This window comes from Panthera tigris, chromosome F2 (assembly GCF_018350195.1).
Source record: "Panthera tigris isolate Pti1 chromosome F2, P.tigris_Pti1_mat1.1, whole genome shotgun sequence".
Classification (NCBI taxonomy): domain Eukaryota; kingdom Metazoa; phylum Chordata; class Mammalia; order Carnivora; family Felidae; genus Panthera; species Panthera tigris.
In genome coordinates this window covers 79029452-79057011 of record NC_056676.1, presented here as the reverse complement: position 1 = coordinate 79057011, position 27560 = coordinate 79029452, and the positions used below count along the sequence as shown (strand labels likewise).

Genomic DNA, 27560 nt, shown 5'->3' with positions numbered 1-27560 from the left:
ACTTATTTTAAATTGTATTGGGACATTGTGAATGTCATTTTTTGTGGACCATAACTCTGCATGTTACTTTTTATAAGGCTCTGGAGAACACGGATGGCCTGTTTTGGCAGGCAGCCTGTCTGGTGAGGCTCCAGGGACAAATCCTGCTCCCCATCCTTGGGCGGAGGTCAGGATCTTAGCTCCCGGCTCAGTTCCCCAAGCCTCTGTTTCCTTCGTTTGGGTCTGTCCGCTTGTGACCTGGAAATCTTTAATAACCAAGCGTGGATCGTACGGCATCTGCTAGTCTCTGGGGCGCTCAAACTTCCCTGTGGCCAATTTCAGGCCGCCAGCGCGACACCACGGAATGCAGTGTTGAGAAGAGATGCCTACGGTTGGCTCCCGTGGCCTGGCGTGAGGTGGCCTCAGCGCGCCCGTGGTCTGTGCCGGCCTGTGCCGCCTGGGGTCAGGCCGCGGCGCGTGCGTGTGGCTCCGGTCCCGTGTCCACCCTCCGCGTCCTGGCCGAACGGGGTCCATCCTGTGTGCACGCGACTCGGAGGTGAATCTCAAATGTATGTGTGCGTGTTGAGGGCTCAAATCCCAGACCCGATCTCTGAGCCTTGGCTGTGTTGGGTTGGGGGATCCCCTTCCCTGGCTCTGTCCCCTCTTGGATTCCCTCCACACATACACATGTCCCGTCACACCTAGGTATCCCTTTTCCTGGTGTTTCTGGCCAGAAAGACAGTGTTTCTATCAGAATTACAGCCATCCGGGCACCCCGGGCCACGCCACGGGCAAAGTGAGAGGACGGTGTCGGGGGCTAGTCCTGTGTGACTTTGCTCTGCTTGTGTCCCCCCACCCCCCAGAGCTCAGGGGCTGTTTTTGTATCTGCCTGGACTTTGCTTTGCGGTCAGTGGGGGTAGGAGGGGGCTGTGCCAGGTGTCTCTAGGCTGAGGAGGACTCGGCGTGGCTTTAGTCCCTCTGCTCTTCCCTATGGGGTCACACAGGACCAAGCCGACCCCTCGTTTTCATTAAGATCTTCCAGGTTATCAGAGGCACGTTGCAGTGATTCATTCAGCAAACACTTGTTGAACATTCAAGTTCCAGGTCTGTGAAAGATGAGTAAGAAAGACCTAGTTTCCTCACTCCGTAGAATTCGCGGTCCAGGGGATGGAGATGGGCGAAGTGGGCATGTCGGGAAACCGCCGTGTCGACACAGTGGGCACAAACCCCCTGTTAGTGTTCAGTGTAGCAGGGATGCGGTTCTCATGGGGTGGGGGTGGGGAACAGGGCGGAGCAGGCTGGACAAAGTGTGTCCCTGAGCAATGAGCCAAGGCCCAGCCCCACGAGCGTGCTGAAGGTCCGCGGGCAGGAGGCGGTCCCGTGGGGCAGGTGCGTGTGTGCAGGTGAGTCACGACAGTTGAGGCCTGAAGGCGCGTGGGCCCAGGCGGCGGCAGCCTTTGGACGCCTTCCTGCAGAGCTTTCATTTCCTGTGCCCTCGGGGTTCTCTTCTCCCTGTGGCGGGTTTAAGTGCCAGCGTGGATGTTGTGGATGCCGGGAAGTGATGCCAGCTTCCATCGCCGGTTGGGTGTATACTCAGTGCTCAGCCCGTGGCTCGTGGCTTTTTAAACAGTCACTACTACACTCTGGGGTTGGCATCATTATCCTTATTTTTACAGCAAGAAAATGCTTTAAAAGGCCAAATGATGTGCTCAGGATGACACAGACATGTTGAGGCAGAGCTGAAATGCAGACCCAGGTTTCCTGTCTCCGCAGCCCCGAGAGCCCCGCTCTGCCCGCACTGAGCTCAGGCTTCGGATGGGAGGACCCTGGCGGGTCCCTCTCCCCGAGCTTGGCGCACACCTTCCAAGCGCGTGCCAGGGAAATCTGTTTCCTGTTCCTGTTTGTTTTCCTCGTTTAATTTAGGAAATAAGAGCTTTAACTCAGAATCAATGAAATGTGTAATTAGATGTAATAGCGCTTTTTTTTTTAACTAATGGCAACTGATTTAGTATGATTGAGGCATTTTTGTTAACAAAATGGGGGCATTTCATGGCCTTAAATCAATCTGCTCTGTACTGAGTGGTTCTGCCTGGGGGGGGGGGGAGGTGGACAATGCTTCAGCCACACAAAAAGCTTTCGGGGTGCCTCTTGGTTGAGCCAACATTTTCTTGAGCACTCACGTGCCAGGCACGGTGCCTTGCACTAGGAAGGTGAGGACAGGTTAGGTCTCTACTTGTCGTGTGGGCAGAAACGTGTGTTCAGTGCTAATTTCATCAGTAGACACTTTGCAGAGAAACTACTAGAAGCACAGAGGGTGAGGAAGGAGGTGGTTCGATGGAAGGTGACTCAGCCAGGTGAGGGTGGGCCGGGTAAGCCGACTGCTGCGTGAGCGTGGCGGGACATGGAGGTGTGGGGACAGTGGCACCTTAGTGGTGACAGCAGGAGGCAGCTGGAAGGAAGCCTGTGCAGCTCTGCGGCATCTCGACTTGGAAGTGCTGGGGGAAGTCGCTCTGAGCCATTTTGCTGGCGTCAGGCAGCAGGTGGAGGCTGGCACGGACCGTCCCCAACCTCATAATTATTTGACCCAGCTCCTTCCACTTTGCGATGGTGCAGGAGCGATGCGTATGTGGTACGGGGTGGTGACAGCGGCCATAGCTCCCCATCAGCCGGAGATCACGAGGGCCGACAGCCAACACCGAAAACCATTCTGTGCCCACACAGCCATCCTGTCACTTTGTGTACAGTGTTCATTACATCACAAGAGACAGTCAGCACTCAGTTATGAAACAGGCTTTGTGTTAGATGGTTTTGCCCACCGGTAGCCTCGTGTGTGTGCGCGCGCGCGTGTTTGTGTGTGTGTGTGTTGTGAGCAGGTTTCAGGAGGGCGTGGCTCAGCTGTGGTGGGCGGTAGGTTGGGTGTGTTACATGCACTTTGACCTGAAGGTACTTTGAACTTGGGATGGGTTTGTTCACTGCTGTCCTGGAGACAGCTCTGGTGCAGTACTATGGAGGACTAGGTCAGAAAGGCTGTTCCTGGAAGCAGGATCAGTTCAGGCCCCCGCTTCTTGTTTTTCTTCCCACTTGAGTTCGGGACCCAGGATCTATCCCAGAATCATTGCCCCACCTGCCCCGCCAGTGCTGGCCTCGGTCTGGTCTCTCCAGCCCACCCTCTGTTAATGTAGCGCTGCGGCCAGCTGGACCCCTCACACCAGGCCTCACCGGGGCTCTGGTGGTGCCATCTGCTGTTAGACCTTCTGGGGCCGCGTGCTGCGCCCGGGACCGTGGCACCCTCCTAACGCTGTTTTGAGGCATCCGGGCCCTGCCGTGTCCCGGCTACTGCCTGGCCCCTGCGGCTCCCCGAGCTCGCGCTGCTAGTTCAGGCTGGGCTCAGCCACCCGTCCTGCGCCCAGCATCCCGCTGATGTCTGCTCACAGACGGAGCGGGGCCTGGCCCAGAGGAGGGCCACATACGTGTTAGGGGTTCCTCTTTTAGAAAGTTGTTTGCTCCCTGGCACTCTTGCCTCTTTAAAAAAGAGTTTTGGCCTTCGGGAAATGTATTCTAATTTTTATTTCCTCCAGGAATCTCCTTTAATTCTGTGTCTGTGTTCTATAAATAGTCTGTATTTATGCTGTTTGCTGGCCACACAAATGCTATTTTGTACACAGATGATAATTAGGCAATTTGTCAGTCCCTTTGAGAATTCCATACCTTGGGAACTTCGTTTTTCTTTGGGCAACGCTCTCTTGGATCTGGGCCACCGCACCAGCCTCCACACTGGCCTTGTCACCAGTTACCCCGCCAATCCAGCCTTCCATCTGGCTTCTTCTGTCAGCACAGGGATGACTGATCCCTGCCTTCTGCTAAACCTCCTTGACCCCGTCTGTCTGAAGAAAGCTCTGGAAACTCTAGGAAACCACTGGGCAGGACCACGGTCCTCCGAGGCCGGCCTCCGCTTGTCCGCACCCCCAGGAAAGTGCGAGCCCTTCAGAAGCAGGGCGGCTGGTATACACTGTGATCTGTGTCCTGGGCACAGCGTACTGGGGGCTTGGGAGAGGAGGGCCGGGCCGGCAGTTAGAATGACACCCCAGGGCAGGAGGCCTGGACTAGGGTGTGGGGAAGGAGGCAGGGGCTGCCTCGCCTCGAATCCCAGGCCTGGAGGGCGGAGGGGAGTGGGGAGTGCAGCCCCGAGAGAGGTGACATGCAGAAGGCCCAGGAGGAGTGTAGGCTTGGGCACGTCGTGTGTCTGGCTTGGGGCGGATCGATTTGAGGTGCCGGTGGGAAGGTGGAGGTGCAGTAACGATAGTGATAAAAGAACTAGAACTTCTAAAAGGCTTTCTTTTTTTTTTTAACTTTTTTTTTTACATTTATTTATTTTTGAGAGACAGAGGCAGCATGAGCCGGGGGGTAGGGGGGGGGGCAGAGAGAGAGGGAGACACAGAATCAGCAGCAGGCTCCGAGCTGTCAGCACAGAGCCCGACGCAGGGCTCGAACCCACAAACTGTGAGATCATGACCTGAGCTGAAGTCGGACGCTTAACCGACTGAGCCACCCAGGCGCCCCTAGGCTTTCTGTCCTAGTTGGTCCACAGATCACCTGCTTGTAGACAGGTAGTGTGCTCGTTGTACAGGAGACACGCTTGAGGCTCGATGTCCAGGATCCTCCCGGGGCACGACGTGACTGTTGCAAGAGGAGTGCCGCCTTCTGGCGAGAGAACTGAGTCCGCAGAGGTGACTCACACGTGTCAGGGCTCGGCCCTGGGGACCGGTCGGCATCTGCCAGGCCACCTGTGACCCTTTCTGGCCAGCACTGTGATGTGGGGAGACTCGGCTCCCCTGGACCCCGGGCGCTTCTGCTCCTCTGACCCCTGAGCCTTGGTGCGCCGATCCCGCCACATGCTGCTCGGTGGTCCGAGTCCCAGCTTCCTCTCCTATAGGATCCAGACTATCCTGTGACGACACTTATCACCCGGGCGGTGGAGACATTGCAGAGATCCTAGCGGTACACCCGGCCTGTGAGGAAGTCCTTGGGGAGGGGACCACTCCACAGGTGCGGATGTAGTCAGGTGCCCCTGACCCCTGCCGAGACCGTCCCCGTGGCTCACAGGGAACCCCCATCCCCAGGGTAGGTGACTGCAGGCACGTGGCCTATGGAAGGTAGGGGAATCCGCATGCTAACATGGAAAGATTTCTGCCCACGAGGGCTGATAACAACGTGGTAATTTCTACAGGCTCAGCTCCCTTTAACAGGAACGTGTTTCTACAAGGGAATTTTTATTTCCGTGGAGGATAATTGAAACACTGTTGTCCTTGAACACGCCCAGTATATTTTCATTTACCTTTGGAATTGGCAGTGTACGGGATCCTTGTGCCACATTCTGATCGGTTTTCCTGTCTGATCGATCTGTAGCTGCTCTTTGAAAGCTACTTTAGGGTTATTTAACTCCGTTGGTCCTTTTGCGTCTTGACGAGGGAAACCGCCACGGTCCGTCTTAAATCCAGATGTCAAAAATACTTCTGTGTATTGCTCGTGCATTCTCTCTATGGCAGCGTACTAGGGGGGAAAAAACCTGCCAGAGATGTTTTCTTCCTGTCTCTTTCTCTTCATTTCTCTGGGCCTGGGGTCCTGGCGGTGAGTGTTTGCCCCTACTCACTGGGGGGGTTTGGGACCGCTCTGTTGTGTGGTCCTTCGTGATGCACTTAGCAAGGTCGCCTTCTCGCTTTGGAGACTTGCCCCCCCACCCCCACCCCACCGGGCTCTGGCTTCTGGGAAACGGGTGTCCCAGGTGTTGCCTGGACCGGAGGGAGGACCTGGTGCCTCGCCGTGTGGTCACCCTTGCTGGCCCCGTGCACACCCGCACGCCTCCTTTTACTGGGCGCTGTTTTCTGTGCCAAGGAAGGTACTTACGGGTCCTGAAATCAATGTTCACCTACAGACGTGCAAGCTAAGGGGTTGTGCCTCCACACACACGTTGGCCGAGGTAGAAGCAGGCGCTCCTTGCGTCCCACGCTTCGGACCTGGCTTCTCTGCAGCGGGGCCACAGTCTTCGGACACTGGAAGCAGCGTTCGTTTTGTCCTTCTCCCTCCGATACAGAGTAAAGTGTGTAAAGTTTATAAAAGAAGCGTCTGCAAGTGCAGGGTGTTCCCGGAGCTGCACCTGTCCCCTCACCGGGGGTCCCAGAGCAAGTTCGGCGCGTGGACACGCGGTCCTGCCCTGGGTGGGGGTAGGCATGGACGCTGGCGATCCCCGGGCACCTCAGAGGCTCGGAAAGCAGAGGGGGCAGGCAGGGACGCCTCTCAGGGAGGCCGTTTCCGGCCAGGGCTGCAAGGGTGGGTGGAGTCAGTTCCCTGGAGGTGGGGCGTGGTGAGCACCAGCAGCTAGCGGTCCAAGGCTGGACCCCAGTAGAATCCGGCTGTTTTTACTAACACCTGATGACTGTGTGGGGCTGTTTCCCTCTTGTGAGCTCAGTTCACCCCTCTGTAAAAGTGGGTGAGTATAGAATGAGACACTATGACTGCAGGAGCTTCCTCGGTATCACGGGGGGGGGGGTGTCTTCACTGGCCCCTGTCTCTCGTGGAACGAGCTGGACTCTGATTAAGGTACCGGGGTGTTCAGACCAGACAGTCACTCTCCTGAGAAGTTGTCTCGGCAGTGAGAGGCCACTGTCACCTGACAGCCACTCTAATCCCCACCCTGGGCCTTCCCCGAGCTCATAAAATCCACACTAAAGAGGTAGGTGTGTTCGAAACCCCTTCAGTTTACAACGAGGCACTTGAGATTCAGACAAACTGAAAACCTCAGAGACCCAGACTTTACCAGTGAAAGAGACCGGGCATCTATCTGTCTGATGCAGGCTTCTGCTCAGCTTGCCGTGGCCTCGTGATCTTCCAGCCTCTGCACGGAGCAGCCGCGGTGGCGGGGCAGAGCACTGGACCTCAGACCCCTGACCCCCAGCCCCAGGCTTGTTCATAAGCCGCACCGACCCATAGTCCAGCCCCTCGGGCCCTGTAGCTGCACTAACCACCGCGGCCATGGGTGCGCAGCTGTTGACCCCTGGACAGCGTTCATCGCTGAGCACCCGCCAGGTGTGCGCCCGGAGTTCAGGAGAGCGGGGATGCCCGTCTGGACCCGTCCAGTCACCGCCTGCTTCAGGCTCCAGGATCTTCAGGCCTGGTGAGGAATTCCTCACCTCCGTTTGCCATCTCTGTGTCCTCAGGCAAGTTATTTTTGCCGCATACAGATTTAATCCGTCTCTGGGCTGCCGTGAACATGGCGATGATGGCGGTGAGGCACACTGATGGCACCCAGGTGGCCTGTGGTTGGCGCAGTCCCTGGCGATGCTCTGATTGGATTGTGCTGGGCTTCGATGTTTGGAATCCAGTGTATCTTTTCTCTTCAATTAAAAATAATGGCTTTTCTCTATTATAATTGATCTATGAGGCCTAAGAAGAAAATTATCTTCTTTGGGTGTGATCCAGATGTCGATGTTCAGGCCATTTTCTTGCCTGCTTGGAGCCCCTCCTCAGGATGGATGGCTCCTCAAGGTTGACTGCTTCCTTTCACTTGGGTTGTGCTTCATTATAAAACAGAATGGGCTGGGAGAGCCGAGCAGACGCCCATGTGACGCGGCACATAAATTTAGAATACCAGTCTTATAACTACCAATTATCTCCCAATGAAAGTTCAATTGAATTATATGTGGATAGTCCTTCTAAATCCCAGTCCCTGATTTGTATTTAAATGTCATCATTATGACTTCCCTGGTGAGGTTATCAGCTGTTCAAAGACTGAATCATATGATATTTTAAAAACCACCGCTTTTATATAGACTCTTCAGAAATCACAGCACCTTCTTCCAGTGCCAACTCTTGACTATTATTGTCACATTTGGCCATAAAATTAAGCATGCAAATTGGCATTCAGTAGTCGTATTAATTTTATTTAGCTCCCGACTCATCGAAGATGAACAGGATGGAGTAGCGGTAGGGACTATCTGACGGGGAGGCCGGGGAGCGCTCCCAGGATATTGCATGTAGGCTCACAGCCGCATCTGAAGTGAGAGTGTCCATGGTTCCGCGGGCAGCCGAGGTTATCTCCGAGGCTCCGCAGTGCCGTGGGCTCCTGGTCCCTGGCGAGGGATTAACCGCCATGACAGCAGGTGCCATTTATGGCGTGCTGCTTGTGTGCTGGGCACTGGGCTGACCATGCTGTGTCTAACGTCTCACTTAAGCCACACAAAACCGTACAAGGTGGGGTTCAGCCCCAGTCTTAGCTGCGGTGTTCTGCACACCCCGAGGGACCGTGGGGGTGATAGCAGTCTCCCAGGGGGAAATGTGCAGCGAGGGTTTGTGCAGTTGGGCAAACCTTGTGGAGAGCTGGCCCTTGAGCACGGATTTAGAAGATCTGAAGGAGTCCTGTCCTGACAGGTGTGTGTGGGGCCTGGGCCTCTCCCCCATCTGGGATTCAAGTCTGGTCCTTTCATCTAATCCAGAGGGACCCTGACAAAGTGCCACACGTGTTTACACACAGGATCAGACTTCTCGACAGCATGACCAGCAAGCCAGTGGGCATATTCCCCACTTCAGAAAATGAGGTTGGGTTTCGAGAAGCTACAGGGTACGTGGAAGATAGTGTCATGCTGCTACTTGATTAAAAATAGAGACCCTGCCATTTGTGACAGTGTAGATGAACCTAGAGGGCATGACGCTAAATGAAATAAGCCAGAGCGGGAAAAACACCGTATGATTTCACTTCCATGTGGAAACTAAACACACACAGACACGAGCAAACAAGAAAACAGACACAGACTCGTAGATACAGAGAACAAACTGGTGGTTTCCGAGGGGAGGCGGGCGGGTGACAGGCAAAAAAATAAGTCACGGGGATGAAACGTACAGCATGGGGAGTGTAGTTAATAATACCATGGTGCGCTTACTGTCGGCAACATTCAGGTGGCGCATAAGCATTGAATCACTGTGTTGTACACCCGGAACTAATACATGCCAATTATACTTTGAAATGAAAAAAAAATAAGTAGAAACCAACAACGGACAGGAGAGGCATCCTGGCAAAAAGGTGTGTGAAGGGTGATTTCCGTGCTGGCGTGAGTCCCCCGTGAAGACCGTGCAGCTATGTGCCGAGCCCCTGCAGCTGCCCCAACGGCAGGTGCGCCCCCACACCCCATGGGTCCTGGGCCCACCTGTTCTCCTTTCCTTCTCTTTGTCATTACTGAAGATAGTGTTTTCCGGTTTTGCTGTGATTTGCCAGAGGGTCAGCTGTGTTTGGGATTATTTTTTGGACGCTTGTTTGTGGGGGATTGCACCAATACTCTCCCATCCGTGTTGCTTCACCCCCAAGAAGAGGTTTCACAGGGCCATGAGCTTATACCCAACTGAGGAGGGCTGTGCCCGGGAAGTTGTCCTTGGCAGGGCGGTGGGGATGCCATGGCTTCCGTGTCTGCTGAGGGTTTTGTTGCTTCCTGGTTATGAGGAGCGCTTGCTAACTGAGAAGAGGGATGTGCATCGTCCAGGGCGTGAGGCTGATCCTTCCCTGGGCTGATGGAGGCTGCCACCAGGCCTGGGTGAGAAGGCGTGAACCCTCTCAGCCCTCCCTCCGGGTCAGGTACTGCCGACCGCATCTCTGGTTGGGTTGGAGTGGGCATCCAGCTCTGAACCCAGGGCTCTGTCCTCTGCCTGCTCCCACCTCCCTTGTCGTTGTCATCGCTGGGAGCACTGTTGTCCCCAGTCTTCGTGGCTTTCTGACAGAAGCAACAGCCTCAAACCATGATGGCTGAAGCCAGTGAGACGGCTGGACTCGGAGCCAGGACCCCTCCTGGGGCTCTCAGGCAGCCCTCCCCACCCACCCCCCCACCCCACCCCCCCCACTGCCGCCTGGTGCTGTCCCTGGTGCTGCACATAATACAGCAGCTTCCCACAGCGGGAGAGGTCACTCATCAAGACTGGGCTCTAGGAAAACAGGTTGTCGCACGCTACCCTCTCCTTCCTGGAGGTGAGGCTAGAGGGGGAGGTGGTGATGTCTGGGGACTGTGCTCTGAGACCACGTAGCGATGTCCAGGCCAGCCATGCTGCCCGTGGTTTGGGGAAATAATCCTTGGCCTCCGGCCTTGGCATTCTGGCTCCAGGGCTTGGAGCTGGGTGACCCTGGTGCGGTACTCAGTTTCTTGGTACCTCAGCATTAGCACCTGTGGGAAAGGAGGCGTGCCGCCTTCGGGATGCTCACAGCTCTGTCACAGGTGGCGGGGCAGTGGCGGTTCACGTGGCAGCAGGCTTCACGGTCAGTAGGTCTGTGTCCCATTCCGGCTCTGCACACGGCGTGAGCAAACCATCATTTCCTTTGAGGTGCTCTGCCTGAGCAAGAGGGAGCCAAATGGAGCGAAAAACAAAACCGTGGTGCTGAGTCTGAGCGACAGGCTCTGTGGTGTGGGGCTGCAGCCCGTGCTCAGCGCCTCATCAGAGCTGTGAGAAAGCAAACCGCGCCCGTCCTTACACTTGCTGTAATGAATAAGATGAAGGTACGTGCAGGACACTTAGCACAGGGCTTGGCACGTAGTGTCTGTTACATTTCATCTTCTTCCCCCTTCCGTGTTATGGGCCCACGTGGCTATGATTTCATCAAGGCTGGGGGGGGGGGGGGGGGGGGGGCGGAATGTAGTGTGATGCTTACTTCATCGAGATTGTTCAGAAAAGCCCTTCAAGTGATCACATAAATACAATCCCGGTGGCCACAGCGTCTGGGGTGTCTCTGGCCCCGGGGATCTGGCATTCTAGGTGCGCTGTCTCCTTCTGTGTTCAACAGGAAGAGCCTGGTATCCAGAATGTTTCCAAACCCCTTTCAAAGGTGAAAGTTATTAGTTCCTTTTGGGTTATCAGGTGATGAACTGAAATCGGCGTTTTTAGTGAGACTTAGGAATATTCTGACCTTTAGCTTAAGGAGAGCCCTTGTTTGGTTCATTCTCCCTTCGAGGTGGGGGCTGGAAAGAGCCTACACCGAGTGAGACATTAGAGGCACTCCTGCTGGACATGTAGACACCTCACAAGGGAAGAAATGTATGTACAAAAAATGGCTAATAAGCTTCTCAAAAAGTGTTCACTTGCAGGAGCGATTCAGACCTGCAAATTGAAACATCAGTGAGGTAGCATTTCACCCCTTCCTAGCAAAGGTGGAAAATCGATCATGGCCAGTATTGGCAGGGGCGCAGGGAGAGGGGCGCCAGCCTCGCTGCCTGGGGCGCGTGCCCCAGTGAACGCCTTTCTGAGAAGGAACTGGGCGCCCACCTGCCAGCCTTGACCTTTTCCACCCTCTCGATTCGGTCTCTGCTTCTAGATGTGGACCTCAACCCGCAGCATAAATGCAGACAGGAAATTGAAGCACAAAGATGTTTAGGATTTTTTTCAATAGTAACTTTTTGAAAAATGGAAAGTGTGAGTTTGAAAATAGCAGAATTGTTAAGTAAGCGATGATAGGGTTGGGTAACAAGACGTTCTGCAGACTAATTTTTAATGACGTGAACGTGTTCACAGTATCTTGAAAGAGTAAAACAAGATATAAAATGCATGTATATATGTGTGTGTTCGTATAAAATGAGACGTGTGATAACATACACCTATAGTAGTTTGAACTGCATTAAAATACAAATACTTAGAAAAAAGACTCTAGAATTAAAGCATTACAATTAGGGTTTAAGGATGAGTCCTTGTTTCTTTATTGTGCTTTTTGCCGTTTTCCCGCTTTTTCTGGGCTTGAAAAGAGTTTTACGGGCTGAAAAGAGAGTCAGTGTGACTCTGGAACGAAGTTCTTGCTATGGGATGCCGTGTTCTCTGTGTGCACAGGAGTCTCTCATTCTTTGGGGGTCTCCGAGCCTCAGACATCTCCTGGCCAAAGGCCATCCATTTGTTGGCACCCCAGTAGTTTTCGCTAAGCTGTTAAGGTTCTTGGGGTTGAATCTTAGGTGTGTACACCCCGAATTGAGTAGCAACTCTTGTCTCCTGGTTGTCCCACGGAGTAGCCCCGAGGGTCGCTTAGATCATACTGGGTTTGGCTGAATGTTTGGGCCACGGCAGAGTCTGGGATTACACACTCACTTTTATCCTTTGAGTGACTCTGTCAACTTTCGGTTGAGCCAGAACGTCGGGGGCCTCACATAAAGAAAACCCCTTCCTCCCCTTCTCCTTCCATCTATCCATGTAACACGCCTTTACTGAGCACCTCCTGTATGCCTGATTCTGTGCTAAGAGGCAGGGTTGCAAGCATCAGTGAGACACAGCCTCTGCCGGCATGAAGGTCACGGTCGGGAGCTGAGGCAGGCTGCCAGCAGCCGATTAGAGCGCCCACACCTGTGTGCTATGTGGCGTCTACATGTCAGGTGCTGTAGGGTCTGGGGGCGTAGCAGAAGGGCACAGGTGCAGAGGTCAGGCAGCAGCGATGGGGAGGAAGTGAACGCCGGCCCAGGCTGTCTGGGAACGTGCTTAGTTCACGTGTTCGTTGATGTGGGGAATCGTTGGCCGAGTTGCTGTGGCATGCCAGGCATTATCCAGGCCTGGGAGACTGTGGGAGCAAGACCACACAGACCTCCGTCCTCAGGGAGCTAAATTCCAGTAGAGCTGTTGGACAGCAAAGCCCACACATTCGTGTCTACAGCTCGTGGGAAAGGCTATGGCAGAATGGACGCTGCCACGGAGGGGAGGCCGGGGGGGGGGGAGAAAGGAGGAGGATGCTGTGGGGGAGGTGCCCAGAACACCTTCCTTAAGCTCAAACCTCGAGAGTGTGGGGCTCCAGCCACATGTGGGGCAGGAGAAGAAGCACTAAAGGCTAAGGCAGAAAGAGCCTGGTGTGTTCTAGAAACTTCCAGAAGGTGGAGAGGGCTGGACACAGCAGGCAGGGAGGCTTTGTGGAGGATGTGACCGTTGACCAGAAACCCGAAGGGGTGGGTGTCACAAGACAAGGTCCTGGGTGCAGGGGCCAGAAGGGGATGGGCGGGGTGTAGCTGGTCAGGCCTGGTGTGTGTGAGCAGGTCCTGTGGCTGAAGGTGAAATGGGAGTTGATGGGCAGGGCTCTGATGAGGAGGCTTTTGGGGCCCCCAGGGCTAAATAATTGCTAGTCCTCTCTGATTTTCCACATGGGGTCCCGTCTGCTTTGTCCTATTCTAGAAATTACATTTCCTTCGGGGTATGTGAGTCTTCTCTGAGGTTGGGCTCTCTGACTGTGTCTTCAGCTCTAAACTGTGTGTTGAACCAGCTCTGAAGCCACTGCTACCCTGGGAGTCTATGATTTCATTTTCTTGGAATGAATCCATTATGAATTACTAACGATAATGATTCATTATACCGTCTCACGCTGGCATGTGCTGATTCTCCAACAGCCAGCAGAAGATACTGCCCTGCTGATTAATCCTCTGCTTTTTCCCCCCTTCTCTTAGAATGGCCATTCAAGTGGACAAGTTCAGCTTCGAGAGTTTCCCAGAATCCCCTGGGGAGAAGGGACAGCTTGCAAATCCAAAGCAGCTGGAGGAGGAGAGGCAGGAGGCCCGCGGCTTGGAGATCGACAGCAAGCTGGACGTCCACTGGAGAATCATATCCTTTTCACGGTGGCCGCCCTGGCACCGGGCACACCCTGCTTGGGGGCTCTGCCCGCTGGGAAGGACCCCCGAGGGGCTTCACCGTGGAGCTGTAGACAAAGGGTGTGTCAAGGAGACACGGACCAAGGTTGTCCTTTCTTAGCCTCTTCCCACTCCCAGGGCCCCACCAACGAGGTATCAGTTCAGGGTGAGGAAAGGCCACTTCCCTGGAACGTCTCAAATCACATGTTTCTTGCCAGTGTTGATGTTTGTGTTAGTGACACGTTCTCATGCCTACCCGTCAATGCTGGGCTCCAGGCTTCACAGACTGTCCACTCCTCCCGGTCAGTTGTCCGGGAGACTGAAATCGCATTGCGCGGCTTACGAGGCATGAGGACCCTGAGGGGTTTCACAGGGGCAGTGCTGCACGAGAGCGCCCAGGGCAGTCCCCGGCCCTGCTGCGAACTTGGGACGTGCCTGGCTCACTGTAGGTGCTCCGTTCCACCAGCGAGCACGTGAGAGGATCCCAGGCGCACTTGTGTGAGTGTTCGACCGTCTTCCAGAGCACCTGCTTTGGGCTGGGTATTCAGCAAGACGCTTAGGCTGAGACGGCAAGAGAGGCCTCAGTGTTTCTTCATGGCCCTGCGGGGTGTGGCTCGCCAACTGGGGACGACATGCACTTGAGGCACAGGGCAGGGCATCACACCACGTCTGTGAGGTTCAGGGGTGGAAGCTGTGGGCATGGGGCCCTTGGAGAAGGCTTGACACAAGGGGAGACGTTAGAGTGGCTTTTGTAGGGTGAGTAGAAGTTTATTCGAGGGATGAGGGTAGGGGATGCCCCAGCGGTCCCAGTGTGTAGGAGGATGGCTCACTCAGAGTGTTGCCCAGGAAGAGGCGATTCCGAGGTGGTTGTCTTAGTTGTCTGACTCACATATGTGCTGTGTGGTCTCAGATCATTCTAGACCATCTCCCTGGATTCTGGAAAGATCCTCAGTCTGCAGGTGGCCGTCTCCAAGAGTTGAGGCACATTGCTTTGTGCCCACTACAGAGGGTCTGGAGCTGGTAGACCCTGTCCCCAAGGAGCTGGGACAAAATAAGCCCTTCACATGTAAACCGGAGGCTTTGGGAATAAGACATTAAACCCAAGTCCCTGGGGACTCAGAATCTCAGTGGCACATCACAGAGTTAAGGTGTTTGCCTTTGTACAGAAGGAGGTGAAAAGGAGGGATGATTGGAGTCCTCCCTGTCTCAGGCCCACCCAGAGCTCAGCATAGGGTCGGGGCCCAGCCAGTGCCTGCTGGTGACGGAGCCCAGAAGGCAGCGGCATTCACCCCGCGCACCAGGCCGTCTCCTTTACCCCTTCCGTCTCTGACGCGTGCTCTCGCACCGCTGGGGAGAGGTTGGCTGGGTCGCCTGTGAGTCCAGCCAGGACGTGGTGAGGCCGGCTGCCCGGTGGGGTTGCCTGTCCTCAGGGAAGATCGAGGAAACAACCCCGCCCCCCCCGTCCTGTTGGGGGACAGCAGAAGGCACAGAGCTCTCCTGTCCTGGTATCTGTGGTTGTGATGCTGATGGTGGGGTGGGGGGTTTGGGGTGGAGAGGCTCTGTAACCTCTAGATGTGCACGTCCCCATGTGAGGCAGGACACGCCCTGCTCCCAGGTCTCTGGGCTTCATGCGGGGAGCTTCTCTCAGACCAGGAGTCCTGGCTGCGAACGAGTCCGCCTCTGGCCCATGGAGGGAAGGGCAGTGTGCGTGGGGGGCCTGGCAGGAAGGCATCTGTCTCCCGAGTGTCTCATTCTGGGTGAAGATAGAAGCACGAAGCCTCGGAATGGAGGGGGGGGGTGGTTTACACCCCTGCTGTTAGGGCTACGGTAGCACCTGCTGATGACGCACCTGCCACTTCCCAGGTGCACCCCTGGGCTGGCCCAGGTCGTTCTCCGTGGTTTCAAGTCCCAGGGGGGCTCTGCCGCCCTGTCTTAGAGATGACAACCTCTCCAGCTCACACACAGGAAGAAGGGGAGCGGGCGCTTACCAGAAGCCCATCAGTCGCCCTGCAAGCCGGTGGCCCTTGGCCAGGATGCGGTGCCTTCTAGTGGGATGATGCTGACCATCAAAATGCTTATATTTTGATAACACCGACCAGAAACGTGCTGAAAATGTCTTTGGTTTCTCTCCTTTTAGTTTTGCCTCCTTTAAGAGGCTGATATCCCCATTTTCTGTATTTGCTTAATAATTCATGCAACAAATATTTATTGAAGGTCTACCATGTGCCAGGTACATCTGTCTCCTAGATGTACTGACTGGGAGTTTTTGAGAGACCATCCCTACAGGCGGATTCCATTAAAGAGAATGAACAGTAGGACACCTACCTCTGTCTCTCTCTCTCTCTCTCTCTCTCTCTCTCTCTCTCTCTCTCTCTCATCTGGTAATGACATCTGGCATGGGATGAATAGCACAATTCTGCTGTTGTCAACCTGGATTCAAGCAGATGGAAAGACCAAAGATTGAATTGGCTAATACTTTTATTATGCATTTTAGTGATATTTTCTCAATATTTAGACTTTATGCCAAGATTTGAGCCTAATTTGACACTCCTCTAAGGAGTAATAACAGTGGCCCACATGTAGCATGTAGGGCTAGCTCGACCTGTTTCCGTGGAGATGGTGGACCTCTGGACCCGTCAGCATCGCATCTGTAATGACCAGATAAGCAGCCGGGCACACCAGGGATTCCGGCTCCAGCGTTCGCCTGCTTAACGAGCTGTACGTTTTGCTGCGCTCACGTGCTGGGGCCCTGGAGATGCCCCAGTCTAAGGGGCTGAGCAGACACAGAGATGGGCTCTTACAGCGCAGCCTGGAAGGGCTGAGACAGGAGCCTTCCTGTGTGAGGGCGGGCACATTCCAGAGTCCGAAAGCAGCAGGGACCTATGTCATTCCCTGTGACCAATAATACAGCAGGCAGACCAGAGAGGTGGCAGGGTCTAGGGGCCTCCTGCGCTGTGCCTGGAGTTGGGCCTTCCTCCCTCCCTCCCCCCCTCCCCCTCCCTGCCATACTCAAAAATCTGTTAGGAAGCTCTTTCTCCTGCATGACCCATTCCTCATCACCAACCTTTGCTGGTAATTGTTTTCATTCATTTTTTTTTTTTTTTTAATTTTAGAGTGCAAGTGAAGTGGGCGGGGGAGCAGAGGCAGAGACAAAGAATCCCAGGCAGGCTCCATGCTCAGCACAGAGCCCAATGTGGGGCTCAATCCCGGGACCCCGGGATCATGACCAGAGCCAGAACCAAGAGTCGGACACTCAACCGACTGAGCCACCCAGGCGGCCCAGCCTGGTAATTTTTAAAGGGACTTTTCCTCTTTCTCAAGAGGAACTCACGTCCATGGAATGTCTGTGCGGTTTCCCAGGGGGGTGGGAGAGCAGCCTGCACAGGCGGCGTCTGGCCTGGAGAGCTGGGCTCGTGTGGCAGACATTGGTACTTTATCGATGGAATACACCCTTACTTTCAACTCCTTTGCACGATCTCCTTTCCACCTTCTTCCCTGCTGGCTACCACTCCTGGGCAGTCTTTACTGAACTTTGGAAACCTTGATATGGCCAAGTTTGTTGGTAGCAGATAATAGCCTTCCACACATAATCCAGAAAGTACCTGTTTGGCTTTGGGATGGGACCAAAGATGCCGCACTATTGGGGCTGGAGCCCAGGGTCAGAGGCCCAGCTCTGTCGTTTCCAGTGTCCCCACGGAGAGGCTGTGGCCCAAGGGGCCCTTGTCCTTGTCTGTTCAGGTGAGAACACTTGCTCAATTAGCTGTTAGCCTTAGTTCTAATAATCATCTTGCCCTTTTGATCATCTCCCAGGTATCAACCAAGATATTAGCATTTTCTTCTAACCCTGAACCTGCAAAACAGGTAGTACTCTGGTTTTCAAAATAAATGCATCTTGGAAGTTGAGTAACTGACCTGAGAGCAACACAGCTGGCCAGACAGCCAGGATCCGAAAACCTGTGTGATTTTCTTACTGGCTACTTGAAGTGAGGCTCACTGTCCAGGTGTAAGCCTTGTTTCTCACGCTGGGAGGTGTCCACACTGTGGGCCCCCTCTCCTGCTGCCAGAACCGCCCTGCTCCTGTGACCTGGCCTCACAGGAGGACCATCCTGCACACAAGTCCGTGGGCCAGGCCTTGCCCACGTCCTCACTTCCGCCTGTGATGGGACCTGCCACAAGGGTCTGGGATTGTCGTTCTGAGAGTCCCCCAGAGTAGCCGGTTCTGGGGCGTTTGGAGATCGGCTGTGTCTGTTTTCACTTTGCGTTTGTAATTCAGGAGAGGAGAGTGTCCGTCAGTGTCTCATCCTTTGATGATGAGTCTTCCTCATCCTTTGTGGTTGACCTTGCACTTCCAGTCTCCCGAGGAGCCTGGTCCATCACTGACCTCTCCTATCTCCCCCGGCTGGAGCCGCCTCTTCTGCAGGACTCCAGCAGCACTCTGTGCCTAGGTCTTGTTTGCTACAGGCCTTGCAAAGTGCGGGGAGGTTTATTTTTCCCAAAGTTCACGTCTCCTGTGCCCAGCCGTGCTGTCCTTGAAGCCACATCGTGGCCTTTCCTTTAGCAGCTGTTGACTGGTGGCCCGCTGTGTGCTGGGCTTGCGCTCAGCACCAGGGACCTCCGTGATGAGCGAGACCAGGTGTGGACCCTGACCCGACAGAGCCACGTGTCCTCCCCGGCACGTAGGTGTTAAAACCCGTGGCGAATGAACAGCTTCCATCTCATTGATGCTGCAGACTGCATGGTTACCAGCCTTGCTGTGCTGTGCCCGCTGCTGTGGCGTGTGTGAAGGGAGTTTCCACGCACAGGGTGAGTCATCTCTGAAGCCTGGCTCCTTTTCCAGAGGGCAGCCGTGCACGGACGATCTGTGGTGGAAACAGACGAAGGATGAGCCTGGAGTCCTCTCACCTTCTCCTTTTCTTGGTTTCGTTGCAAATGTCCCTCCAAGGAGCATTTCAGGGGTCGGTGGGTATCGGAATCCGACCCCGTGTAGGTTTCACGACAAGAGCCGGGTGCACCGGCTCCAGTGACCTGGGCCATCTGGGCAGCGTCTCCGCCAGGTGGCCTGACAAACATGCGTCTCCTCCGTACTGTCTGGAGACCATTTGTCACCATCTGGCTGCTTTATGGGCCAGGTAGAGGCTCAAGGAGCCCAACTGCAGCCCGGGTTTCAGATGCCTGGGGATTCACATCCCAGCGCGGGAGATGGAGAATCCTCGTAGCCTGCTGAGGTCACGTGAACCTAAGTAACCAGAACGTGGCAGGACAAGGAGCAGTGCAGCTGTTCTGAGCGTGGGGTCGTGCGTGGGCCCAGGAGCCCCAGCCTGTGCGTTGCTAGGCAGTGTCTGCGTCTGGCCTTGCCAACACCACTTGCCCTCTGCAAACCCAGGAAGCTCCACGGGCTGTGACATTTGTGACTGGTTTTTGCTAGGCTTGACAAGCAGAAGCCTACAAGACTATAGGCACAGTGTCCTCAGTTTAGTTGGTCTTGACCGGGACATCCGGCCTGGAACACAGCTATGCCTGGCTTCTCAGTTTTCCAGACTGCACTCTTCTCGTGAAGGGGAATCTGCCTTCAGCTGACTCCTCCTCCCTTCAAGGCGAGGCCTAGATGGAGCGGTGTGTGTGTGTGTTGGGGGGGGGGGTGTTGCCCTTTACTCTTCACTCTTGCCTCCTGGCTTGTGGCTTATTCTCCAAGATGCTGCTTCGTGGGGCTGTGTGTTCGCACACCCTGAGAAAAATCAGATGTCTTAAAACAAGATTCCTTTAAAACCCAGTACGCTGTGCTCTCCTAGTAGTCCTGTGCGGAGAAGCGGTTTAATCTAGATGAATTTAGTACAAATAGCTCCTGTCGTCAGTACAGCTGGCTGCTTGATCATCTTAAGTGCAGTACAGGGTTGCCTTCTGTGTCTGCCATCAGGGAGGTTAGCTTCTCCAGCTTCTGGTAATCACTGGGCTCAGAGGTCTTTGATCTCACAGAGGAGCCTCGCCAGCCGGGGAGAAGGTTCCGCCGACCACCAGTGCGGTGCCGTGGCCCCGGCTCTTTGGCCTGCGGTGCGCAGAGGGAGGAAGGTGAGGACGACGCGGGTTTGATTGCTGCCTCCCCCAATCCAGACACGGTAGCCAGTTACTTTGAAAAGAATCAAGGTTTGGCACCCAGCATAGATTTCAAATTTGGCTCGTGAGAGTGAAGAAGGGCTTCCCCAGATGCAAAGCACTGTTTCAGATCTGTGTGTGAGGCGTGTGCACCATGGTGTGTGGGGGGGGGTGGGGGGTGGGGGGTGGGGGGGGTGTATGGTGTGTGCCTGTCGCAGACGATGTGTGTGTGTAAACATCACCCAAATCGATATGCACCGTGTGTACGGGTGCGTGTAAGCCTGCTCCTTCCTCTGTCCTTCGGGTGTGACAGTCACTGTGAGCACTAACGCCCATATAACACCTGCCAGGTGCCGGTCACTGTTCTGAGTGGTTTATTTGGATTGACTCACTCGCTTTTCACTAAAACCCTAGGAAGTAGTTTTATGCACGTCCCACAGGTAAGGACACTGACTTGTTCCAGGTCGCCAGGTACTGAGTGGCAGAGCTGGGAATCGTCCCCAGTCGTCTGGCTTCGGGGTCTGTGCTCTTGGCTCCAGGCTGGGGACAGCAGAAGAGCATCTGGTCACTGCCAAGGTCTCCGCGTTACCCCCGTTTTTCAGATGAGGCTGAGTGAGGCTGCAATGCTCCTTGGGCACCCTGCTGCTTGGTACTGCACCCACCCGCACAGAGTCCTCCTCCATTTCACCTGCTCTACCCACAGCCCCACAAGACGTGCAGAGATGAGCCACTGCAGACTACCCCTTGGCAGCTCAGCACGCTGCATGGCATTTTGCGTCCAGTTGGGCCTCTGACACCAGGGAGCTGAGCCGAGATGCGGGCGCCCCTACTGAGAGGAGAACAGCCCACATCAGCATTCTCAAAGTTCACGAGGCAGATTAGAAAACACGGTCACGGCAAAGAGGCTCAGCAATCACTTAAAGCAGCCTTTCCATTAGTGTAATTTCTATTTTGACAATCTGCTAATTTATTTGAGCTGAAGTGGGCCTGGTCTAAGTCCTTGCACCTGTAGTTCTTCCAGATCTGGCACGTGGGGTGCAGACGCCCATCTTCCTGGGGGTCACCTGAGGTACAGCCCCACCCCTTCTGAGAGCACCCTCTCTGGGACACTCACCTAGAAGCCAACTTGGAAGTGACTGTCAGTTGCTCTCGTGTGATGGGTTTCCAGCTTTTGCTCAGAAGGCTGTGGGTAAGAACTAAGAGTTCTGATCCTGGCACTGCTTTCTCCTGTGAGAGGCAAGGCCATTAGAAGTCAAGCCTGTGGGCTCAGAGGAGAGCCTGGTGACCCACTGGGCTCCAGGTTCCCCCAGGGAATAGTTGGTTGAGCAATCACTTTTTTCTGTAACAGAACACCAATTCATGGTAAACTTGAGTCACACGAATAAAGACAAGACCTCAAAAAACTGCTCAGTGTTTTCAAATGGCAGCACATTCCCAAGTATTTCACTGCTAATGGTCTAGCGGAAGATGAGAGGGAAGGTATTTTATTAACTTCCTGCATTTTCCTTGCATCTAGCTGTTTTTCAAAGATTTGGAAGCAAACATTCATGGTTCTCAAGACACAGAATATTAACTGAGTGTGCATGGAGAATGTTGTAAATAAAAAGACTGTGCCCACATATTAAGTTTAATTAATAATGGTGAGTAATAATAATATATAATCCTTACACAGCAGACTGAACTCCTTAAAAGTAGGAAGACTCTCGTCTTGGTTAGCCTTCTGTCCACAACAGCTAGCACAGTACACGGAGTAGGTATTAACAGGTACTTGGTACGAATCACAGTGCACACGCTGCAGTGGTGGAGGCACACGGGGACAAATGCATGTGACCAGTTCAGGAAAGATACTCCAGGGTTCAGCCACCACAGCCAGCGGGGGAGGAAGGGCTGGCTTCCAGGCTGGGCACGGGTCAGAGAGGACGTCCCAGGTGAAGTGGAGTTTAAGCTCCAGAGACTGGGGTGTGCTCACTAGAAAGACTGAAGAGGGTTCCAGGCAGGGAGAGGACGCGAGTCAAGGCACCAAGGCAGGAGGCGGCACCATCTGTTGTAAGAAGTACTGGTAGTTAGACGTGGCTGGTGCATGTTCTCGGGAGTGAGATGTGCAAAACGGGGGTGGGGGGAGGTCACGGAAAAACCCATGGGGAACTTGCATAAACTTCTAGGGAGTCGGATTTTATCCCTCGAGCAGCAAGTAGCCACAGCAGGATTTTGGGCAAGGGAGCATTGTCGTGAGACTCCCTTTAGGAAGATGGCTCTGGTGCTCCTCACCCCACTGCTCTCTGGGCATGGTGTCTCCAGGACGTGTTTGTTTTTGTATCGTGCGATTCCGCTGCCTTCTTTTGGGAATTTGGTGCAAGAACCTGCAAAGATGTACAGGGCAGTGCGGGTCTGTCTCTGCTGTCTCGTGTTCTTGGTGAGGCTCTCACAGGGTGTCGAGTTAACATATGGAGGATCACTGCCAGGACTGGGGTTCCTGTTGGGCTCCAGACACCTGACATCCATTTCTGCTCTAAAATGTTAGGCGGAGGGGTGCCTGGGTGGCTCAGACGGTTAAGCGTCTGACTCCTGGTTTCAGTCCGGGTCATGATCTCATGGTTCATGGGATTGAGCCCCACACCTGGCTGTGTGCTGACAGTGTGGAGCCTGCTTGGGATTCTCTGTCTACCTCTCCCCCTCCCCCACTCACACACTTGCACATGCTTTCACACAACACACACACGCTAGCTAGCTAGCTACCTAGGTAAAATGCTACAGAGGAAAACCAGAATAATGGCGGCACTCTGAGCCTTGAGTGTGGAAAAGGAATATAGAATGAGGTCTCTCTGAGCATGGGGGTCACTCATTATGTTTGTGTATCTTCTGTAAGCATATGTCTCCTCTCTGCTGCACAGCTCTCGCATGGGGTGGGCATGAGGCTCAGACATGTCCTCACCATGGTGTCCTTCAGGGTGCTGTGTCATCATGGACTGCACACGCAAGGGTCTAGGTACACAGTAGGTGCTCAGTAGATGGTCACTGACCCAAGCTTGTGCAGGTAGCGACGTGATGATAAACTGTGGCCCAGCAGAGATGATAACTTAAAGCTATCAGTACAATTCCTTCTACGTTATTCCTGGAAAAACTTACTTAGTTGACTTTTACTGCCTCTCAACTCCATAGGTCTGAATTAGGGACTTAGAGGCAGGAAACCTGGTCTTTGCCCCCAGGGTGCTCACCCTGGCTTAGTTGGGGAATCAGTTATGGCAACAGATGCCTGGAGCCTGGGTAACCAGTGCTACAGTGGGAATTAGGTGGGAGCCCAGAGCTTAGGGATGGCCTGCTAGGTTCGTGTTGGTACTCATCGGCCAGTTTGGGCCTGTTCTTGCCATGCAGGAAGCAGCATCTCTCCTCCTCCTCCCCGGCCCTAAACCTTCCAGAAGGGGACCTCACTTAACACATGCCTTACAGTGCTAGAACTAGGTAACACACTGTCTCATCTGTGGGACGTACCCAAGCCCTGTGGGCTTGAGCCAGTATTGCTGGACACGTCTGGGTGCCCGCTACCTTTAGGTCCTACCCCAGGACTTCATGGATCACCTCACAGGAGGAAGAGTGAGCCATTTAGGGTCCAAGAGACTCTTGACCTCAGCAAGGTGCCTTCTGGGGCCCCATGGCATCTTGAGTCTGTGGCTTTGAAGATGTCTTGAAGGTGAGATCCTGACCCATTCCATCTGCTACACAGTGGACTTAAGACACATCTCCCTGGAAACATGTGGCATGTGTGGAGAAAGTCTAGCAGGGAATGAGCAGTGTACTTGGAATCAACTGAATATGAACCTCACACTCTTCTTGGCTATGTGGCTTTGGAGAAGTTTCTTAGTATCCTCGAAGAGGTTTCATCAATCTGACATTGTTGTAAGGACTGTATGAGATGATTTGTAGGTAACTAACACATAATACGTGCTCAGGGAAGAGGCAGGCATTTATTGAGCACCTACGGTGTGCCAGGCACAGTGCTGGTGACCAGAGATGACACCTACTCTCCTGGGGCTTACGACCACAAGCAGTCCTCTGAATTCAGCTAAGCAGTTGGGAAGGTATGGCTGCCTGTTTATTGACCTTGCTAGTTTGGGGAGGGGAGGGCAGAAGTTCATGCTGAGCAAGGTCCAGCACCAGACCCTGGGCTCACGGATCACCACCTTTCAAGGGTTTGTGACCAGTAGGAGTGGGCCAACAGCAGTGACTCTAGGTAACTCAGCAGTGTTTTTGAGGCAGAAATGGCAAGCATGGAGGGCACCATAAAGGATATTTGGCATTTCTTGCTGGGAGTTAGATACTGCCTTTGGGGACCCCAGAGGCAGAATGTGGGTTGTGCTAACCTGAGCTGGGAGCTTGTGTGTTCTTCTGGTTCAGGCACACAGATTGTGGATCATTATATGTGGGTGTGGTTTAGGAGACCTACAAAGCCTGGGTCCATGCCAACAGGGGCTCCACAGTCCTGCTGTGGCATTGCATCCTTGCCCTCCTAAGGGACAGGAGCAGGATCTCAGGACAAAGACATGCGGACTGCTTGGAGATGTGATTGCTGTGTCCTGGGTGTCCAGAAAGGGTTTTAAAGGCAGGGAGCATTTTCAGCACCACGGAGAGTCCCCCGCATGGCCAGCTCCACCACCCCCGCAGCCTCGGGGCTCTGGCTTGACCCAGCCCTGTGCACAGAAAGATCCTTGTCTGTCCGGTGTGGAGGTTGTGGGTCCACACCGAGGGTACCGTGAAGAATTGATCCAGTGTTTACCGGAAGCTGTCAGAAAGTGGGGTCCCGATTGGGGGCTGCAGGGTCAGACTACCTGGATCCTGCTGCCTCACGGCTGTGTCACCTTTCTTGCTCTCACCTTGTGCCCAAGTTGAAAAGAATTTTTTGAAATAGAAATAGCAGCTCCTACCTTACACCCATCGGGTTCTGAAGTCTTAAAGATAGCATTAAATTGCAACGATACGTATCACTTCCTTACCAAAGGGCCTTTCTCATGGGAAGCACTTTGGAAGCATTCTTTCTAACAGAAATGATGACAGGGATTAGAATCACCATCATCATTTAGTGACCGCTTCCACCTCCACCCTCGCTACGGCCACGTTGCGGTCTTGCGTGTACTAGCAGGTGATGAGGGCAGCTGCATGACTGACTGGTCAGCCAGCTTTGCATTTGGGTCCAGGCTCAGACAGCAGACTGTTTTTTGGTGGCTTATGGGGCTGAAAGGGAGGGGCGTGCATGCAGGTAATTAGCTTTATTAGCTCAGCTGTATAATTTTATGGCTCATGTCCGGAAGCAAATTAATACAGAAATATGTTATTGGAATGGTTTCCAGAGCCCCAGTGCCATTTGGCAACTTTGTAACTACTCACACGCTAACTTGCTCCTCTGATAATCATTTCAAAACTCCTCATCCTGGCCCTGTCCAGTAGGCACTATTTCTACGTTTCAAGCACTGTGGTGAGATCTGCCTCGAAAGTCTGGCATATTTTTTTTTCCCTAAGAGGAAGTAATATACCATGTTCTGAAGTCTTAATCTGATACCCCTGGAGGGAATCAGGAAAGAAAGAAACATGCAAATGTGCATGTTGAACCCAAATCCGCTGACAACCTGCATGCTGAGCCCCTCTCCCTTCTGACTGGGATGAGGCGTGTTGACTTCAGCTGCTCTGGGTGTTGTTTCATAATGTTATCAGCAGAACTGTATTGTTGACTTTTTCTAAAATGTTGATTTTAAATGTGTAAAAGATGCACGTGGCTCAACACATCTTAAAAAAAGGTGTTGCCATCTTGCCCGTCATCCCCACATGCCCGTTTTTCTCCATTCCTTCCATGTATGTCAGAATTTCTCACTGAAACTATAATTGCAAACACATACTTTTTTTTTTTTTTTACACAAAAGTATTTTGTGTAAAGAATGTTTTGCATCTTGGTTTTTCCACTTAACTGTGCACGCCTTGGAAAACTTTGCATCTTCATAGTAAACTTTCTCCTTTGCCCAGTAGCAGAGTGTGAGTCTTATGCCTGTACTCCCATAGCTTTGCCATCACGGGGGTTTTCGAACTTTTGGAGGTTGGCCCATCTGGAAGCTGTAATGTTGAACAAGATCTCTTTCCTTTGTGGAGCTGCCATTCTGGGGGAAAGCCCTGGGATGCCTGAGGTGCAAGGATCTCTGGGGGATTCCCTGCTCTGTGCTCCCAGCTTCCAGTTCCTCATCTGCACTGCGTCAACTGGAACAGCCCCTCCGGTTGAAGGGAACATGTAGAACGCTTGCCACAGAACCTGCCCCGACAGGAATGCCCCCAACATTTGTTCCCTTCCCCAGCCCCCGTCTTTTGCGATGTATGTCTTTGAGTCTGAGTCTTAGAATTCCTCTGGGAGCATGTTGTAGGTTGGGAATTGGTCACCCTTGAGAGTGAATTTCTGTGTGCCTGTGAGGCACGTGGCCCACCAGATCGCAGCTGAAACCCAAACTGAAAAAAGCGAGGCTGGCTTACCTGGCCGGCGCCACACGTGAAATACCGCTTTCCCTTCATCTCTTTGATTACAGTGAATCACAGAGTGCTGTGCAGGGACATGGTCATGAGCTAAGGAAGGGGGACTTGGTGTTGTCTTTATAAGGAGAAAGTAGCCCTTCACATGGTGGCCGCAAAGGGAGCGAAGGGAAATGTAACTGCTTTTTGCCACTGCCTGGCAAGTCCCTGGGCTCTAGTCCTTCATCAGACTCTGCAGGGGATGTGTTTTCCCAACAGGGAGGTTGTCTCTGGGTAGCACTGGGGCCATGATAGCAGGGAGATGCTGACCCGAGTGAGTGGCAGAATCAGGGCCTAGGGGACTGACTCAGCAGAAGTGATTTATCCCAAGAAGGACCCCACTCTTTGTGACCACCCAGTACCTGCACAGTGGTCTGTGGTTTCACTGGGGGCTGGCATTGGCCCATTCCTGGATCATTCTCTTGGGAGGGGGGTGACCCCTCATCCTGTTTCCCATGGATCTTATTCATTCAGGGATTGGAAAAGAGGAGTCCCAGCATGGGACTGACAGGTGCCATCCCCTCTTAGAGACCCATCCCAGGTGAGAGTCTATTGCCTAAAATCTCTAAGTTCTCTAAGAAAAGCTGTTTCCTTGTGTTTCTCCCTGGTGGTGTCATGGCAGCGCGTGCTGCTCTGGCTGATTGACCGACAGGGACGGAGCAGACCAGCCATGTGCTGGCCATGGTCAGGCTTGCAGTGCTGAACGCTGGTCACAGAGGAGTCCACAGAATTGGGCCAGCGTTGCCTGGGAGTGCGTTTGTGTCTACCTCGTGCCTCCTGGAGAGGGAGGTGGGCTCATATTAGCTGAGAAACCCAGCCACGCTCCCTGTTAGTGCCCTGTGCTGCTGAGTAATGGGCCAGGCCTCATGGCCACTCTGTCACTCACAGCAGGCAAGTTGCCAACCTCTCCGAGGCTCTGTGTCCTCACATTCCGAACTGTTGTAATAGCCACATGTGCCTGGCTGTGCCGAGGGCTCTACCGGGTGTCCCACGGTGACGCTGGAGTAATCCTATCAGAGGGTCCTAATTTCCTTGCTCCGGCAGTGAGAGCTGGGGGCACCGCACACCAGTGAAAGTTAGCCTCTGATGAAAGCCACCCACTTCTGCATGCTGACAGTCACGCAAATGTGCATTCACACTTTCATTCATTAGGTGACGTCAACATTTATCGAGCCATCACTGGGGCCCAGGCATTGTGCAAGACGCTGGCACTTGAACGATGAAAGACGTGCTCACGGTGCCCCCGGGGAGATAGATGTTGAGGCATCAGTGCCTGTGATCATCGGAGGACAGCCACGAACGGAGCGGCTTTGGAGCGCGCCGCTGTGTTTACGATAA

The 27560-nt window shown here is 53.8% G+C and overlaps 1 protein-coding gene across 2 annotated transcripts in view; it reads left to right on the top strand.

Annotated features, from left to right (window-relative positions):
* TRAPPC9 (trafficking protein particle complex subunit 9) overlaps positions 1-27560 on the top strand; it is a 578179-nt gene that overhangs the window by 431382 nt on the left and 119237 nt on the right. For both annotated transcript variants that reach the window (XM_042973222.1, XM_042973221.1), the window contains one exon: positions 13413-13566. In XM_042973222.1, the coding sequence (XP_042829156.1) occupies positions 13413-13566 (154 nt within the window). The remainder of the gene's footprint in view (positions 1-13412; positions 13567-27560) is intronic.